Raw genomic sequence first — 14,282 nt, forward strand, 5'->3', positions numbered from 1 at the left:
ACATGAAGATGCCAGAATTTCTGTTTTTTACTCTTACCAACAGATTTATAGCTTATCTTTAAAATTAGAGGTATATTATTGTTTCTAAGTTTAGTTACTCTATAATTATTTGGGCTGAAATACAGTCATCAGATACATAAATTCCTTAAAACACTCAGTATTTGAATTGATGTGGCATATATCCAGTTTTCCTAGGTTGAGCTTTCCTTTTAAAGTCCTACTGCCTTCAATAGAAGCTCAAATTCTTTTAGAAAATCTGATGGAATCACCTCCTAAGTATGTGTAGTACGTGATCCATACAGTTTCCAGTACTGTTTGAAATTGGCTCTTTAAATAACCAGCCTGTTTCTAGTTCACATTTTATAGATGAGTCAACAATTGAACATCAGTATAATTTGCTTTTTAAAAAGTTTGTTCTGAAATAGATTATACTTAATAGGTACCAAATCAGTATTTACTAAACAGAAGAATTTAATTATTAATCCAGCTACTTTGTGAAGCTGGGAATAAAGGTTCTGAATTTTTTATTTAGTTTATTTTTCCTCATTACCTCTATTCAGCCTCACATTAAGAAAAACTAATTCTGTATTGTAAAAGACCTTTAAATTCACCGAAAGTCACATTAAATTTCTGTTCCCTTTTAAACAACTAAATCATATGGCATATTACTACTGAATTTTAACCTCAACCTTTTCATCTCTCTAAAATCAGTAAAACACATTTAGATATACCCTTATTATAAAAGAGACAACAAATTCCATTTCTTACAAGATGTGGTTGCTGGTCCTAATTCTAGTTTTGTGACTAGCCATGTGACCTTGTATAAATTGCTAAACTTCTCAGAGCATCCATTTCCCTATCCCTAAAATTGGAGACTGCCAGTGGATGCATTTCTGGCTCCCTTTTTTAACTCTTGTAATAGTTTCTCTTTGTGCATGTTCCATATATTTCTTTAGTCTAGGTCTTTCTTTGTCTTCAGAAGCATTTATAATGGCTTATCCTCTAGAATACATTTGACCTGCTTTAATTCTAATGTAACAGATAATCACAGATGCACTGGTCAAGATAGGACAGATTATGCTGCAGTAACGACTTCTCTAACCTCAGTGGAGTAAAGTACCAAAGTTTAGTTCATGTTCATACTAACTGTCTGCCCATAGAATGCAGCCTGGGAACCTCGCTGTGTGTTGTCCTTATTCTAGGACCAAGGCCTTCCAAGTGCCCACCGTCAAGAGCTTCACAGAGTCTGTGGCAGAGGCCTGAGAGAGAACAGCTGTATCATACATTGTCTTTGAAAGCTTCCACCTAGAAATTAACACGTCACTTTTGTTCATATGGCATTGGCCGAAGCACGTCAGTGACCACACCTGGCTTCAAGAGGGCACAAAGTACTGTCTTACAATGTGGCCTGGATGTGGAGAGATAGCTCTTATGACTATTTATCATGTTTTAAATGAAATGATGACTTCTGGTAGGAGTATTAGTACTACCTTTATGGAGGGAAATTTGCAGACATATCAAAAGTCCTAGAAATATGTCTATCATTTTATTTAGCAGTTCCAGTTTTAGGTAATTAATGAACAAATATATAAAGAAGTATATACAATAATTCGTTCCTTAAATATATAATTATTAAATATCTGCTGTGTGCTTGGAGTTGACATGGTCCGTACCTTGATGGAACATTTTGGGGTAGGAGAGGGGAGTAGTAGTGCCAGAGATAATTCAAGTGAAACTGGTTAAGCGTTGTGAAAGGGAAATACAGGGTGCTTTGAAAGCATGCAGGGAAATTTTTTCCGACCTACTTTTCAGTCATTTGATTTTCTCTTCAGCAGTGTAAAATCTACTCTGCAACACCCCCTGCATTGAATTTTTCATTTCAGTTTTTGTAAATTTTTATTCTTAAGAGTTCTCCTTCAAATGTGTTAAATTATTTTTATAGTTTACTATCTCTGAAGATATTTTCAAGTTTATCTTTTATGATAAAATTGGTTTTTCAAATTGTGACATAATTTCGAGTGCCTTCAAATTTTTTGATAATAATTAAAAGTTACATAGTTATAATTTACTCTGCTAAAATTTAATAGTCTTCAGGGGGAAAGCGTGATCAAAATTATGTATACAGATTGCAACTTTTAAAAATTTGTTTATAGTGAATATTTTAATATTATTTAGTTTCTTTCTCCTCATTACCTTTATTCAGCCTTACATAAGAATAACTATGTTCCATACAGAAATGATAAGATTAGATTTGTTCAGATTAGGACTGATTTTTAAAAATTTTCTGAACTGTCGGCACTGGCTGGTGTGACTCAGTGGATTGAGCACTGGCCTGCTAACCAAAGGTCACCAGTTTGGTTTCTAGTCAGGGCACATGCCTGAGTTGTGGGCCAGGTCCCCAGGAGGGGGCACTCGACAGGCAACCACACACATTGATGTTTCTCTCCCTCTCTTTCTCCCTCCCTTCCCCTCTGTCTCAAAATAAATAAAGTCTTAAAAATTTTTTTTTCTAAACTACCTATAATGTTATTTCACAGTGTTTAGAATTTAAGAAATTAGACTGGCCAAATCAGTTTAAAAACAAATTAATGCTATTAACATTATCAATATCAACGGAGAGTGTTTAAGAGGCTTTCATTCTTGTTTTATCATTTAAACACTCTAATTTGCAATCATAAATCAAATCAAAATTGTTAGAGTGTTATTTTGATCCTTTTGATCATCATCATAGAAAGTTTAAATCTTTCTGTGTGGCCCTGTTGTGCTCAGAGCACAAAGAAAAATCACACAAGCCTGCTTCTCTCTTTTCTCTTCCCATTTTTTCTCTCTCTTGTATTAGGTAGATTTATCTCACATCCAGAGTTAGGAGTGGAGTTAAGAATGCAGATTGTTTAGAATTAGGAGGAAAGAAGAAAATAAAGAAGAACATACTAATTTTTTTTGATGGCATAGTTTCTATTGGCTAAGTAGTATGTCTGTCACAAAGAAAACCACACGTGTAGAACCGAAGATACTTAGCATAAGAAAAGGTTAAATACTTAATTCTTTTTAAAAATTTCTTTAGGAAGAAGAAAGGCGTATGGCATCTGTTGTAGCAAAAAAGGAGGAAGAGAAGAAGCGGGAAAGTCATAAGCAATCCTTGCTTAAGGTATTCCCCTGAGGTCCACATGCATGTGCGAGTCCACTCTCGTGTTCACCAAAGCTGGCCAGTCAGCTGGAGCAGTGGTTTCTGTCTCTGCAGCTTTCATTCTTGTCAACAGAACAGTTTTTATAAACACCCCTAAAACTTTTATAAGTTTACAACCTATAAAGAAACTTATACTTCTGAAATACAATATAATATACATCATAAAATACATGCAAAAGCTATTTTAAAAGAAAGATAAAATAAATATAACAAGTTATAATTTGTTTCCACACAAGTGCATCAACTGTATTTCCTCATGGCATTTAAAGTTCTGAATTTGAAAACTTTCAGTTGGCTTTTCTGATACAGAGGTGGTAAAGATTTTGAGAAGTTTATGGGTTGAAATTTGTTTTAAACTGGTTTTAAGTGATTTAGCATATCAGATATTTCTTTCTTTAGATGTTTTATTTTAAAATATTTTACATTAATAGAGTATAGTAAAGATAACTCAAAGCTTATATCTTGTGCTTCATGCTGTGTTCTGAAACTAAGTATATCACCCTGATGATCATACTCATTTCTTGTCTTATGTAGGTGCTTTTCTTTTTAAAATTAAAATTAAAATGGTGTTTGGAATTCAAAAATGACTAGTAGGGATACAAGGTTGTGTGTAATGGACGTGAGGAACCAGGAAGCTCAGCGGGGTGATGGGATGTTGCCCCGCTGTTGCCGTCTTGATGGGATGACCCGGTTACACAGGGATGTGCACTTGACCAGAGAGTACTCATTAATCTGTGGGTTTCACTCTGAAGACTACTCTTAAATTAACAAAGAAGAAAAGCACCTCGGCCCCACGCCCTCTCAGCTCAGGCTACTACTTCAAAAGTAATTAGAACCATTACTCAGGGTGCTACAGTTTTCTCACCTGCTGACTCCTCCCCACTCTTTGTTTCCCCTCCTTCCTTTAATTAGGTGTGTCTGAGCCCCCTCTTGGCATCTCTACCTTTTAATGATTTAGCCAACAAGATTTTAGTTTTCCTAGTAATGGCATATCCCTAAGGGTTGGCCAAAAACATATTGGCTTATAGGAAATCTAGTTGTAGGCAGATTTTTAAAAATTTATAGGAACAGGATTTACCATTGCCAGACAATAGCCTGGTAAACTTCCCAAGTGGTTCACTTAGACAAAGCAGTATTTCTCACCATGCCAATGCTGCTGTTAGATGCATAAGTGAATGAGTAAATACATGAGCAAAAAACACATAAATAAATAAGTAGACTAAAACTCTTAGACCTAAAGAACACTCATGTGAGCCCTGGAACATGGAAAGGAAGAATAAGCAAAGAAACTCCATGCACAGTTGAGCTCCGAGCTGCTGTGAGTAGAGCCCACTACAGGCAACAGATTGCATGTGACTCCACTTCGAACTGAAACTTCCTTGTTGTATACCCAATTCACCGCTTATTATCATCGGCATTTTTGAAAATGTGCCATTAGGCCCCGGCTGGCGTAGCTCAGTGGATTGAGTGCGGGCTGAGAACCAAAGTGTCGCAGGTTCGATTCCCAGTCAGGGTACATGCCTGGGTTACAGGACATGACCGCCAGCAACCGCATATTGATGTTTCTCTCTCTCTCTCTCTCTATCTCCCTCCCTTCCCTCTCTAAAAATAAATAAATAAAATCTTAAAAAAAAAAGAAAAAGAAAACGTGCCATTAAATTTTCAGCACACCTGTTTTTTAAGTATTTGGAAAATTTATATGAAAACTTCAAGAATAGTGAATGCTTCTCTTGCAGTCACTAAGTAGGACTTTTTAATTATGAGGATAACTTAGTTTTTAAAAATTTTAATAAGAGAGAAAGCGTGGGAAATCAGAAGACCTGGGTTCTAGCCCAGGTCAGATTGGGAGTCCTGACACCAGAGACCCTCAGTGTTTTCTTGGGACTCTCTCACATGGCAGCACATGTGATTCACTGAGAAAATGGGTGGCTGGTTGTGGAGGGACAGGGAGAGCACGTAGACATATCTCCTGCCTTGTTGCCTTTTATCTGCCTCCCTTCCAAGCTTGGGAATGAATGGAAGTGAGAGTCATGGCGTACACTGGTGTGGCATTGCTTGGACTGTGAAGACTTAACTCAAGTGGCAGAACTGAAGTTTGGCATCCTCTGAAATAATTGTCACTCTCACAGAGTCGACAGTGTGTTGCCATCTAGCTTTGGAAACATGATTGAAACTGATATGCCAGGTGCATCTATGATAACTGAGCATAAAATTTTCTTTTGGGTACCTTTACCCCTTTTGCTTTGCATAATCCCCGTCTTTTCTTTTGCTTGTTTCCTGCTCCATAGATATCTAGAGCCCTGTGTGGCCCCTGGCAGCCAGTGATTCCCCCCCGATCCCAGGCTGCACTCCTGTTTTAAAATATGTCTTCCCTGTTCCTGGGCCCAACTTTAAAAAAGTCATTCTGTTAGTCAGCCTGCTGTGTCTGACTTTAATAACCCAAGTAAAGGGTGCTTAACTGTGGGGTGGGTATTCGAAAGTGTTTACAGCTTTAGAGCACCTTGTTATAAGTTTAACATACTCAGTGGTGTAAAGGTATTTTGCGTCTTTTTTCTAAACACTGCTGTATCTACCTCATTAAAGATATTTCTTTCTGCCAACCTCCAGTCAGCCAGACGGCCAAGTGCATGGAACCAGCATGATAGCCATCCTTCATTAACTCGCTGTCCTTGCCTCTTCAAAGTGGCCTTACTAATAAATAAAAACAATGGTATTGCTTAAGTTAAGAATTGGATTGTCACAGTCTTCTGCAAATAACTGAAATAGAATTTTTTAGGGTAAGGTGCCTTTTTATTATAGATTTAGGGAAAATTACAGTAAAATAGCAGATCTCTACTTGCTTTAGCTAAGGAGGACATACATAAAATGTCAAAAAGTCTCAGAAGTATATACATATCAAGTATAACCCACTTCACTATGTAGACAAATTTGAAATACCAAGTAAGACAAAAAAATGCTAAAAACATTTCTAAAAACTGAAATAGAACTTCTTAAAAGTTTAGTTTTAATTAGTTTTGTCATCACTTTTTATTCCTATCCAGTGCCATTTCTACATGCTAAAACTTCAGACAACCAGATATAGGCAAGGAGGAGGAACTAAAAATAACTGTTTACATGTATATGTACACTGAGCAAGTGGGCTGAGCGTCTTCCTAACCGCCCTCACTGGCTCCAGAGGGAGCAGGTGAGGAGGGGTCCATATCACACACTGATTTTTCATTGGATGATTGTGGTCTCAGTTAAACAGGATAGGAAAAATTTTCAGCCTCTGCTCTTATTGACAGAACATATAATAATACTAACTTTTGATAAGGTGGAATAGATTAGAATAGTGATTATTTTCCCCAATCCATTCATATATAAGTCAACTAGAAACATTTCAACCTAGCACAGTTTCTTTCAGTAGTTTCTTTCTAGATCTGCTTTTTCAACAGGTTTCTGTGAGGGAATGCCCTAGGTAGTGCTTCTGAAAGTGAGGTTGGTTAGCAACACCTGGGAGTTTGTTAGAAATGCAGATTTTGGAGCCCTGCCTGAAACATACTAAATCAGAATGGGGTAAGAACAAGCAATTAGTGTTCTGAGCTCTCCCTGTGATTTGAGGTACTCTTAAGTTTGAGAACCACTCCCCTAAGGCATCCATTCCATATAATGAACTAAATTATTTTATATTTATCTAAGATGGTACTAGTTGCCTAGAAACACTTCAACCTATTACAGTTCTTTTTAGTAGTCTATATGTAATTATTAATTTTAAGACATTGTAATTTATACTGTGAAGCTTGGAACATTAATCAGTCCCTTTCCTTCTCTCCACCTTGCCAAGATTATTTCATCATATTAGTTCTAATTGGGTAGGAAAATTAAAATATTACTCATTTTTTCTTTCTATGTTTAAACACAAAGACATGTACATTTCTTTCAGATTAAATTTTCAGATGACACTTAAGTATACAAATTTCTGTTGAACTTCCAGGTAGTGAATTTTCATATCTTCAGTGGGGAGTAATCATTGTTTGTATATATATTTTTTTTTCTTTAAGGTTGATAGACCATTATTAAGATGTTTGAATGCAGAAGGGAAATAAAGGCCAGTTGTAGTTTTTTTTGGAATACAACTTTGTAGCTACTTCTAAGGAATAGACTCCTTTTTAAAGTGTGAATATAGTAGTACAAACCATATGCTGTTCGGATACTCTCCTGCTACAAAAATTGCCTTATGATCTTATTATAATAAACTTTTTCACAGGAGAAGAAAAGGTTAACAATTAACAACATAGCCCGGCAGTGGGACTTGCAACAACATCGAGTACCCAATATTGCTACAAGTCAAGACAGAAAAGATTCTGACTCTCCTTCTCAGGACCCCTGTCAGATGGACAGAAGCACCATCTCTGCATTTCCAGAGGAAACAGGGTATGCAATGGTATTCTTCCCAGATCCTAGTCTTTGCAGAACTGAATTTGAAGCAGAAATGGGAAGCCATCTCACATATAATTATTTAACAATAGTGTTTTTAGGAAAACCTACTGAAATGAGAAGTTTAAATTTAAAAGTTGAGATGAAATTGTTGACAAAATAAACTGACGCCTAGTTTTAAAATGCTTCAGTGGTTTTCTATTTGTCATAGGAAAAATGTAGACTAATTAATATAACCTATGAGACCCACCCCCTACCCGTCCCAACTGTTTTACCTGTTCTCCTGCTGCAGCCTCAGAGACCTACAGTTCAGTTACTTCCAGGCTTGCTCCTGCAAACAGTTGCACTCTCCCCTGACACCACTTCCCACTCTGGTTCCTGTACCTCCCCTGGCTTTACCTCCATCTCAGCCAGGAGGCCTTAAATTTAGACTTCATATCCCTTGAAAACTACTTCTCTAAGGCCCCTTCTCTAACTATTTCTCAGAGACCACAGTAGATGTGATACCCCTTTTATCTCTCAGTACTCTGCACTTTGCCTTCTTAGCACTTACCATTAGCATAATTAAATAAGTAGTGGGTAACTGTTTGAGATCTGTTTTCCCCAATAGTATCTAAGTTTCAAGAAGAAAAGAGAATCCTGATTCTCTTGACCTATATCATATCCCCAGCAGCCAGCACAAAACCTTACTCCTTAACTAGTATTGTTAAGCAATTCAGCATAAAATAGGAATAGTTATTTTACTTATGTTCTAGCAGGGGTGTCAAAGCTGCGGCCCATGGAGTACATGTGGCCCAACACAAAATCTTAAATTTACTTAAAACATTATGAGATTTTGTTTAGATTACATGTCACAATATAGCTAATGTGTGACCCAAAACAACTCCTCTTTTTCCAATGTGTCCCAGAGAGGCCAAAAGGTAGGACACCCCTACTGAGGATCTGTCCATTACCATGGCTCAAAACCTCATTTCTTCTATGACACATGTGTCACATAACTCATATTTCCTGGTTTATGAGGAAATTCTAATGTACTATCTAGACTTCGAATATTTTCCTCTCAAAAAAGCACATGGGAGTCAAGTAAATAAGAGGAATATATGTATAGTCTATCTAGAAGATATCCAGCCATGTCATATGCAAAATAGAGACATTTACTGAAGAAGATACAAGATGCAAGAAACATTGCACATAAGACAATGATGCCCCAGTCCCCTTCAAAGTATGCATTTTGGGACCTCACTCAGTTTCTCCCAGTTACCTTCAGCTGCCCCGTCATAATTTCTTGAATCTCATTGATGGAATGAAATCTCTCCCCCTTCAAAGGTGATATTTACATAGAGGGAAAGCCAGAAGTTGCAGGGTGCCAAATCTGGACTGTTAGAGGGGCTGCTGAGTCCCTGGGTGATTTGATGTTTCACCAAAAAACTCTGTACGAGATGTGATGCGTGAGTGCGTGCATTGTCATGTTGAAGCTGCCAAGCGCCAATTGCCCATAGCTATGGCCTTCTGAATCATTTGAATAGTTTTTGCAGAGGAGTGTTCAATCTTAATGCAAAATTTGATGCAGATTCATTGCTCTACTCATTCAGTCATTTTGAATGCAATGGCCACACAGTACACATGCTCACTCAACAATATCTACCTGCCCCACTGGCTAGTACAGTGAAGTTGTCATTGTTCACTCATGCATATTCCAGTCTACTCTCCTTGGCTGGTAGATTACATTGTTATCATGCAAACATTTCTCATTATATTAATAATGGTTTGACTTTTTCTGAACAGACTAAATATTTATAGTATATTTATAATTTAAAATATATGTGTATAATTTTATTTTTTAATTATATTTTATGCTTTGATTATGCTATTATGCTATTTTTCATTATATTTTATGCTATGTTTATGCTGTGATTGTGATTATGCTATTACAGTTGTCCGGATATTTTCCCCCTTTGCCCCCTGCCACAGAACACTGCCACTCCCTCAGGCTGTCCCCATACCACTGTTCATGTCCATGGGCAATGCATATAAGTTCTTCGGCTACTCCATTTCCTATATTGTACTTTACATCCCCATGACTATTCTGTCACTACCTGTTTGTACTTCTTAATCCCCTCACCTCTTCACCAATTCCCCCATATCCCCCTCCCACCTGGCAACCATCAAAATGCTCTCCGTATTTATGATTCTGTCTGTATTCTTCTTGTTTGCTTAGTTTATTTTTTAGATTCAGTTGTTGGTAGATATGCATTTATTTCCATTTTATTGTTCATAGTTTTGATCTTTTTGTTAAATAAGTCCCTTTAACATATGTGCTAATGGTTTGGTGATGATGAACTCCTTTAGTTTTTTTCTTGTCTGGGAAGCTCTTTATTGGTCCTTCGATTGTAAATAATACTTTCCTGGGTATCTTGGCTGTAGGTTTCTGGTTTTTTATGACTTTGAATATTTCTTGTCAATCCCTTCTAGTCTGCAAAGTTTCTTTTGAGAAATCAGCTGACAGTCTTAGGGGAACTCCCCTGTAGGTAACTAACTGCTTTTAACTTACGGTCAAAATAGCAGCATAGATAAACACAGCTCACTTTCCCACACAACCACATCTAAATTATAACTACAATATACAACAGCCATCACTCAGAACTGTCAGAAATTGAATTGAATGGAAGTCTGACAACTATGGATTTAAAGAAACCATATCCATCCAGACTGGTAGAAGGGGTGGAAACGTGGACTGGGCTGGTCTCACATCCACATATGGTGGATAAAAATTTGGGAGCGATAGCTCATGATTGAGGAGTCCCAGCCCCAACCCAGGTTCCCCAGCCAGGGTTCCAGTGCCAAGAAAGTAAGTACCATAACTTCTTGCTGCAAAAACCAGTAGGGGTTGAGTCAGTGGAAGAAACTGTTCAAGTCCCAAGCCAGTTCCCCTTAAAGATCCCACATGCAGACTTACTCAGGTTCACACTCTCTGAGCTCTGGCACTAGGTAGCAGCTAAAAAGGCACCAGTGGCGTACAGGGAGGAATTGAAGTGTTTGGCATCAAGGCAGGAACTGGAGGACAGTTTTCACTCAGAAAGATGAGCAGAAGCCCCTGTCTCCTTTCTGAGCTCTCCCTCAACAGAGCCACAGAACCACTGGTGGGTGCCATATCTGAGACTCCATCAACCTGGCTAACATTGTTTGACTATCCCAGACATTCTCTGACGCTCCATGCCACCCAATTTATGGGCCCACCCAAACTGTTAAATGAGACTTTTCCATATGCATGGCTGGTCTTGGCTCATGCTTCACAACTTCCTAAATCCTATCAGACAAGCAACAGTTGGCCTCAGAAAGCCCTCCGTCCACATGCCTCTTGCTAAGTGACCCCGGGCTGAGCACTAGCAGCATCCAGCCTAGAATCACAGCTTGGCTTCACCTTCAACTCCAAGCCAAACACAAGTAGCAACCATCTCAAACTGCTTTATAACTCATGCAGGGTGGCCCTAGGCAGAACCTGACCTTGGCCTGCACCACCCATAAACCCCAGAGCCTGTGCACCCAGTGCACAGCTACAGACCATGTTGGAGTACCACTATCCTGCCCCTGTACAGGCTGATCTTCCACAGAGGGCAGAGGTTGGTGGTCAGTGGTCATAGCCAGCCCTTGCAGATAACTGGCCTGGATAAATCCCTCCTATTGACTTGCCAACAGCAATCAAGGCTCAACTACAAGAGGAGAGTGTACTCAGCCCACATGAAGAGTGCACCTCAAGTACCCTTCTGGGTGATAGGGGAGGCTGTTACATTGGACCCTACAGTACACCTATTACATTAGGCCATGCTAACCAAGTCAGGGAATCATAGCAGCTCTACCTAATACATAGAAACAAACACAGGGAGGCTGCCAGAATGAGAAGATAAAGACACATGGCCCAAATGAAAGACAGAACAAAACTCCAGAAAAAGAACTAAACAAAATGGAGGTGAGCAATGTATCAGATGCAGAGTTCAAAACACTGTTTATAAGGATGCTCAAGGAACTTAATGAGGACCTCAGCAGCATAAAAAAGGTCTAGCCAGAAACTAAGGACACACTAATTGAAATAATGAACAGTTTACAGGGAAACAACAGTAGAATGGATGAAGCCAAGAATCAATGATTGGGAACATAAGGAAGGAAAAAACAATCAGAACAATAAGAAGAAGACTTCTGGACAAGATGGAGGCGTAGTTGTATTTTGCCTCCTTGTACAACCAAAAGAACAACAACAACAAATTTAAAAACAAAAAATAACCAGAACTGCCAGAAAATCAAACTGTATGGAAGTCTGACAACCAAGGAGTTGAAGATGAAACATTCATCCAGACTGATAGGAGGGGCAGAGATGGGCAGCTGAGGTAGAGAGGACTCACAGTGGCTGGAGGACCGGGGCAGGCAAGATGGTAGCTGGTGGACTGGGAAAGGCTGGGCAGCTGGTCGAGTGGACTGTCCCACATTTGCATGCAGATAAACCAGGAGAAACAAATGGGGAGAGAGAGACACCTCACAACCCTGGGTTCCAGTGCGGGGAAATAAAGCGTCAAAGCCACGGACTGAAAAGACCTGTGAGGGGTGAGGCAGCAGGAGGAACTTCCAGTCTCACAGGAGAGTTTGTTGGAAGACCACAGGGTCCTAGAACATACACAAACCCACTCACTTGGAATCAGCAGCAGAAGGGCCCAAGTTGCTTGTGGGTAGCAGAGGAAGTGACTGAAAGCTGTCTGAGAGCTAAGCAAGTGGCATTTTTCCCTCTCCTACCCCTTTCTCACAAACAGCACCACAAAGCAATGATGTGGGTGGTCCCACCCTGGCAAATACCTAAGGTTCCACTCCATAGAACGTAACAGACATGCCCAGACAAAAAATATGGCCAAAATGAAAGAACAGATCAAAACTCCAGAAAAATACAACTAAGCAATGAAGAGATAGCTCAAAACACTGGTATTCAGGGTGCTCACAGAAGAGGCTGAGTATAGTCACAAAATAGAGGAAAAAGTGAAGGCTATGAAAAATGAAATAAAGGAAAATGTACAGGAAAGGTTTAGGGAAGGAAACTGGGATTCAAATCAATGGTTTGGTGCAGAAGGAAGAAATAGCCAGAACAGAATAAAGAAATAAAAATTCAAAAAAATTCCCCCAGCTGGCATAGCTCAGTGGATTGAGCGTGGGCTGCGAACCAAAGTGTCTCAGGTTCGATTCCCAGTCAGGGTACATGCCTGGGTTGCAGGCCATGACCCCCAGCAACCGCACATTGATGTTTCTCTCTCTCTCTCTCTTTCTCCCTTCCTTCCCTCTCTAAAAATAAATAAATAAAATCTTAAAAAAAAAGAATTCAAAAAAATGAGGAGAGGCTTAGGAATCTTCAGGACAACTTTAAATGTTCCAACATCTGGATCATAGAGGTGCTAGAAGGAGAAGAGGAAGAGCAAGAAATTGAAAACTTATTTGAAAACATAATGAAGGAGAACTTTCCCAGTCTGGCAAAGAAAATAGACTTCCAGGAACTCTAGGAAGCTCAGTGGCCCAAAGAAGTTGGACCCAAGGAAGCACACACCAAGGCACATCATAATTAAGTTACCCAAGATTAAAAATAAGGAGAGAATCTTAAAAGCAGCAAGAGAAAAGGAGACAGTTACTTACAAAGGAGTTCCCATAAGACTATCAGCTGATTTCTCAAAGAAACCTTGCAGGCTAGAAGGGGCTGGAAAGAAGTATTCCAAGTCATGAAAGGCAAGGACCTACATCCCAGATTACTTTATCCAGCAAAGCTTTCATTTAGAATGGAAGGGCAGATAAAGTGCTTCCCAGCTAAGGTGAAGTTAAAGGAGTTCATCATCACTAAGCCCTTATTATGTGAAATGTTAAAGGGACTTACCAAAGAAATACAAGAAAATCAAAATCTATGAACAGTAAAATGACAGCAAAGTCACAATTATCAACATTGAACCTAAAAGCAAACTAAGCAAACAGCTGAAACAGGAACAGAATCACAGAAATAGAGGTCACATGGAGGGTTATTAGCAGGGAGGAGGAAGGGGGAGAATGGAGGAAAAGGTACAGGGAATAAGAACCATAAATGGTAGGTATAAAACAGACAGGGGGAGGTTATGAATACTGTGGGAAATGGAGAAGCCAAAAAACTTACAAGTACAATCCATGGACATGAACTAAGGGCAGGGGAAAAGGGCTGGAGGGAGGGGTTGCAAGGTGGAGGGGGAGAAAGGGGAGAAAAAAGAACGGCACAACTGTAAGAGCATAATCAATAAAATATACTTAAATTTGGAAAAAATAAAGGATAAATGTTTGCCCTAAAAAATAAGTCAGTGGCAAGTGACAAGCTGCATCTGGTGGCAGGATATAAAGCCATTCCCCCACCCCCATCTGTGGAAAAATTGTCTTCCATGAAACCAGTCCCTGGTGCCAGAAAACTTGGGAATCGCTGTTCTAAATCACCAATATGGGCATCTCAGAAGATGCAGTTTAGATCAAGCATTTGTTAAAGTCCAATTCATATTAGAGATAAAGCATTCTTAGAAAAACTTAGAAGGCACTTCCTGAAACTGTAAATGGTTATCATTACCTACCTGCAGAAAACATCACTCTCAGAAGAGAAAATTGAGACACATTCCCTCTATGGTCTGGAAAAAGATGAAGA

General features: G+C 39.0%; 1 protein-coding gene across 5 annotated transcripts in view; it reads left to right on the forward strand.

The window, feature by feature from the left end:
• The window catches only part of LRRC49 (leucine rich repeat containing 49), a 159,917-nt gene that overhangs the window by 103,658 nt on the left and 41,977 nt on the right, over window positions 1-14,282 (forward strand). For all 5 annotated transcript variants that reach the window (XM_045848719.1, XM_045848721.1, XM_045848720.1 and 2 more), the window contains 2 exons: window positions 3,065-3,148; window positions 7,434-7,600. In XM_045848719.1, the coding sequence (XP_045704675.1) occupies window positions 3,065-3,148; window positions 7,434-7,600 (251 nt within the window). The remainder of the gene's footprint in view (window positions 1-3,064; window positions 3,149-7,433; window positions 7,601-14,282) is intronic.

The sequence above is a fragment of the Phyllostomus hastatus genome, unplaced genomic scaffold (assembly GCF_019186645.2).
Source record: "Phyllostomus hastatus isolate PE091 unplaced genomic scaffold, TTU_PhHast_1.1 phas_contig_62, whole genome shotgun sequence".
Classification (NCBI taxonomy): domain Eukaryota; kingdom Metazoa; phylum Chordata; class Mammalia; order Chiroptera; family Phyllostomidae; genus Phyllostomus; species Phyllostomus hastatus.